This window comes from Microtus ochrogaster, chromosome 21 (genome assembly GCF_000317375.1).
Source record: "Microtus ochrogaster isolate Prairie Vole_2 chromosome 21, MicOch1.0, whole genome shotgun sequence".
NCBI lineage: Eukaryota > Metazoa > Chordata > Mammalia > Rodentia > Cricetidae > Microtus > Microtus ochrogaster.
In genome coordinates, this window is record NC_022022.1 from 31,007,024 (window position 1) to 31,009,308 (window position 2,285).

The following is a 2,285-nucleotide window of genomic DNA, read 5'->3' on the forward strand; positions in this document are numbered from 1 at the left end:
CCTCCCGGATCGTGCTCCCCGGTCCAGCCTCCCTCCACTCTGCCCACCTCAGGGACACCTGAGCAGCCACTGGGCGGTGGAGGCTGCAGGCCCGGGGGACCGAGTGGCACCCCGGAGAAAACAGAGCAGGAGGCGGGGCAGCAGCGCAGACCACCGCCTTAGCGGTGAGGGACGCACTCCACAGCCTATGAGATTGTGAAACAACGGCGTGGGGGCGGGCCCGGGGAGGCGGGTCCCGAGGAGGAGGTGGCCCCGGCGCTGGAGGCGGGGGCGGCGAGGAGGAAGGGGAGGAGGCGGAGGCGGGCGCGGTGGTGGCGGCGGCCGGCACGGCGGCTGAGGCGAGGTTGTGTCCCGGACTGTGTCCACCGAGCTCAGCGGCTGTTGCCTACGCGTGGAGGAGCAGCGGCGCCGAGAGGCAGAGGAGGATCGCGGGCGAGCGCGGCAGCAGGACGTCCACGGTGGCCGCGGCCCCGGCGGCGGCCGGCGACAATCGGCGTGGGGAAGCAGCGGCGGCCGCAGCGGCAGCCGCCTCTCCGCCACCGGGACGCCGAGGCGCGGCTGGCGGCGCTGACATCCACGGCCCTGCCTCTCCTCCCTCGCCCCCGGCCCTCCCCATGTGATCGGTCTTAATCCCGACCGTGTGCGCGCGTGGGGGCTCCATTGCGCGGCGCCCGGTGTCGGTGCCGGGGTGGGTGCTCGCGTGCGCTTCTCCTCCCCATCCCCCGCCCCGTCCCCAAGAATAAAAGAAGAACCGGGAGGCGTGCTCAGAAAATAAATAAATAACCAGCACACACGCGCAGCCCGGAGCGAGGCGGCGGGGCTGGCGGCGGCGGAGGAGGAGTGAAGGCGGCGGCGGCGGAGGAGGGACGCTCGGAGCCGGCAGTAACTTTCGAGCCAGCCCAGAGCCCGGAGCTCCAGCCGAGCGGTTTGCAGCGCGGCGGCGGCGGCGCTGAGTGTCTGGCCCGCCGGTGCGGTCGGGGTGTGCAGTCGGACGGGACGAGCAGCGTGTCGCTGTCCCCCCCTCCCGGCCGCTGGAGATGTCCGAGCCCAAGGCGATTGATCCCAAGTTGTCGACGACCGACAGGGTGGTGAAAGGTAAGCGCAGCGCCGCGGCGGCCCGGGGTGCACCGAGTGCCGCAGGCGCCCGGCCGCCCCTCCCCCGCCCCGGTTGTCCCTCTCCGGCTCGCGCCGGGGACCTTCTAGGATCTCCTGCAAGCGGCGATCCCCCCCACTCCTCCGCCGCGCCCTGCCCCCACATCGCCCACCCGGCCCCAATAGGGACATTTTTTTTTCTTTTTCTTTTTTTTTTTTTTTGTGGACGGGGGGCGGCAGTTGGCAAATGGCTGAGCGCCTGGGAGGCGGTGGCGGGGGTGGCGGTGGCGGGAGGGGGCGCCTGGAGGGGGGGTGACTGCTGGCAGGGTGTAGCTGCTGTGACAGAAATAGGAAGTGGGTGGCTGCTCGCGGGCTTGCATGGGATCGGGTTTATGGTTTGCTCTTTGTAGAGGGAGGGGAGGTGATTTATGGCTTTTAAAAAATTAATAGGGCATTTTTATGTGTCCGTGGCTTGCCGCGGACTGGCTCGCCCGGGCACGGTGCTCCAGGCGCTCCATTGCAGCAGTTCCCCGGGCGCCCCCTCCCCCTCCGCGGGAAGGGCCTGCACAGGACTCGCGAGAGAGCGGGAGAGCGTGGGGGGAGCCCAGCTCCGGCTGCCGCGCGCCGCGGGGGCGGGGGGCCGCGGGGGCGGCGTGGGGGCAGCTCCAGGCGGCGGACGACCCGAGCCCCCGCCGCCGCCCCGGGATTTCCCTGCAGGCCCGGAGCGACGCGAGCGGTGGCGGTCCTCCGTCGACCTCCCTAGTCACCCAGGGCTGGCTGCCTCCGACCTGTCATTGCTTTTAAAGGGTTCCCTGTTGGTGCATGCCTCTAGGGTGGGAAGCTCACCCCGGTCCCTTCCCCCAAGCTCCTGACACCCCCTTGGTAACGGGCTATTTGATTCTTTTATTGCCAAGGATGACATGTATATGTACAACTGGCAGAGATGGCTCTGGGTTGCTGGCTAGGAGAAGCCCCGGGGATGCTTGGGGTGAAAAAGGGGACAAAGTGGTTGTCCTTTCTACACTCCTGCGGAGGAGGGATCCCACTCTCCTTACTGTATTTCAGTGTGGAATGGGGGAGGGACAGCAGATCCTCAAGGATTAAATAGTGTCACTTATTCTTGGGATTAAGGTCCTGAGCAAAACCAGGATGAGCACCAGCCTGTGCAGAGTGTGCCTCTGAAACTGGGGGTG

The 2,285-nt window shown here is 67.9% G+C and overlaps 1 protein-coding gene across 2 annotated transcripts in view; it reads left to right on the forward strand.

Annotated features, from left to right (window-relative positions):
* Positions 1-288: 288 nt before the first annotated feature.
* The window catches only part of Ppp3ca (protein phosphatase 3 catalytic subunit alpha), a 294,299-nt gene continuing 292,302 nt past the window's right edge, over positions 289-2,285 (forward strand). For both annotated transcript variants that reach the window (XM_005357327.3, XM_005357328.3), the window contains exon 1: positions 289-1,095. In XM_005357327.3, the coding sequence (XP_005357384.1) occupies positions 1,038-1,095 (58 nt within the window). In that variant the 5' untranslated portion in view covers positions 289-1,037. The remainder of the gene's footprint in view (positions 1,096-2,285) is intronic.